Source organism: Seriola lalandi, unplaced genomic scaffold (assembly GCF_002814215.2).
Source record: "Seriola lalandi dorsalis isolate HSWRI2012SDOR001 ecotype SW California unplaced genomic scaffold, Sedor1 jcf7180002003145, whole genome shotgun sequence".
NCBI classification, from domain to species: domain Eukaryota; kingdom Metazoa; phylum Chordata; class Actinopteri; order Carangiformes; family Carangidae; genus Seriola; species Seriola lalandi.
The window spans coordinates 1-1,874 of NW_019473801.1; the positions used below are offsets into that span (position 1 = coordinate 1).

The 1,874-nt window shown below is 44.2% G+C and overlaps 1 protein-coding gene across 1 annotated transcript; it reads left to right on the forward strand.

Annotated features, from left to right (window-relative positions):
- Window positions 1–67: 67 nt before the first annotated feature.
- LOC111666835 (regulator of nonsense transcripts 1-like) lies at window positions 68–1,854 on the forward strand (the record flags this gene model as incomplete). The annotated part of the gene is made up of 5 exons (XM_023422348.2): window positions 68–281; window positions 719–836; window positions 1,006–1,162; window positions 1,438–1,580; window positions 1,673–1,854. Coding segments are annotated over 5 exons (814 nt in total), but the record flags the coding sequence as incomplete, so codon positions are not given.
- Between the last annotated feature and the right edge of the window lie 20 nt (window positions 1,855–1,874).

Here is a 1,874-nt window from a genome sequence, read left to right on the forward strand (position 1 = left end):
TTTATTTTCATTCATATTTTCCTTTCCTTGTCCTCTCAACTGTAATCATCTGTTCTTCTTTTTGTAGTTGATTTTGGTGGGTGATCACTGCCAGCTGGGTCCTGTGGTGATGTGTAAGAAGGCAGCTAAAGCAGGTCTGTCCCAGTCTCTGTTTGAGCGTCTGGTAGTTCTGGGCATCCGGCCAATCCGTCTGCAGGTCCAGTACCGCATGCACCCAGCCCTCAGCGCCTTCCCCTCCAACATCTTCTATGAAGGCTCTCTGCAGAATGGAGTCACTGCTGGTAAGATGGAAATAATTTTTTATTAAAATCTAATTTTGTGATGTTCAAATATGGCTCTCCCATTTCAGACTGAGTGAAAGCTTTTGAAACTGCCCTGTAATTTCCTGCCAAGGCTTCAGAATGCAGCTAAATGTTCTTTCACGTGTCCTCGACGACTTGCTCCACACAGACAGTTTAAAAAAGGACTTGTCCAGTGATGCTGTCAGATCTTGTGTTCACCTTATTGGTAGTCACAGCACCATTTGGCTGCATATGGCCTGCTTTACCTGTATTTCAACCTCTTTCGAGTGTATTAATTATCATCTATGATCTTTGAAGAATGTGTAACATAGATGCTCTGAAGCTTATCCCCTCAGAATTCCTTCTTTCAGGTACACATTAGTCAGAGTACTTCTTTGCAGTCCTGAGTCGTACATGTTTGTTTGCTCTTGCTATAGCGGACCGTGTGAAGAAAGGCTTTGACTTCCAGTGGCCGCAGCCTGACAAACCGATGTTCTTTTACGTCACACAAGGCCAAGAGGAAATTGCCAGCTCTGGAACATCTTACCTGAACAGGTTTGAACTGCCTTGATCATTACGCTGACCTGATATGTTTATCCTTCAATCTCCTGGGAAATGCAGCCACTATAGGCATAGGTGTTCAAAAATATCACTTTCTGTGCAACGTGTTAAGTTATTGTAAAAAATGTTTTCCATCATATAACAAGCCTTCTCGTTCATGCAGGACTGAGGCAGCCAATGTGGAGAAAATAACCACAAGGTTGCTGAAGGCTGGAGCAAAACCTGATCAGATCGGCATCATTACCCCCTACGAGGGACAGAGGTCGTACCTGGTCCAATACATGCAGTTCAGTGGCTCCCTCCATACCAAGCTCTATCAGGTAGAGTGACAAATATTATTTTCAGTTTAAATGTTGTATTGCTCAGTTGCACAGAAGCATCTGTCACAACCATTTAAACTGAAATCCGGTAAGATGTTAAGTCTAAGAGGAGACTGAAAGGGCTCCAAAAACTACAGTGTGTAGACATTTACCTCAAACAGTCCCACCTTTGTGAAGAAAGCACAACAAAATACTTTCTCACTATTTGTAAATGTATGATCCTAAATCATCAGTCAGTTTTTTTCCCCATTCATGTTTCTTCATTCTTTCTGTAGGAGGTGGAGATAGCCAGTGTGGATGCCTTTCAAGGCAGAGAGAAAGACTTCATCATCCTGTCCTGTGTGAGGGCCAATGAGCACCAGGGCATCGGCTTCCTTAATGATCCCCGACGTCTAAATGTGGCACTGACCAGGGCCAGGTAATAGCAATGGCTATTATGGCAACTAACTGACTGATGTTAACTCTTAATCATTTCTTTGTTAACAATCATCTTCTGCTTCTGTCACACAGGTATGGTGTGATCATTGTGGGAAACCCTAAAGCCCTGTCCAAGCAGCCCCTGTGGAACCACCTGCTGAACTACTACAAGGAGCAGAAGGTCCTGGTTGAAGGCCCCCTCAACAACTTGAGGGAGAGCCTCATGCAATTCAGCAAGCCGCGCAAGTTGGTCAACACCATCAATCCTGTGAGTTGTGTGTGTGTGTGTGTGTGT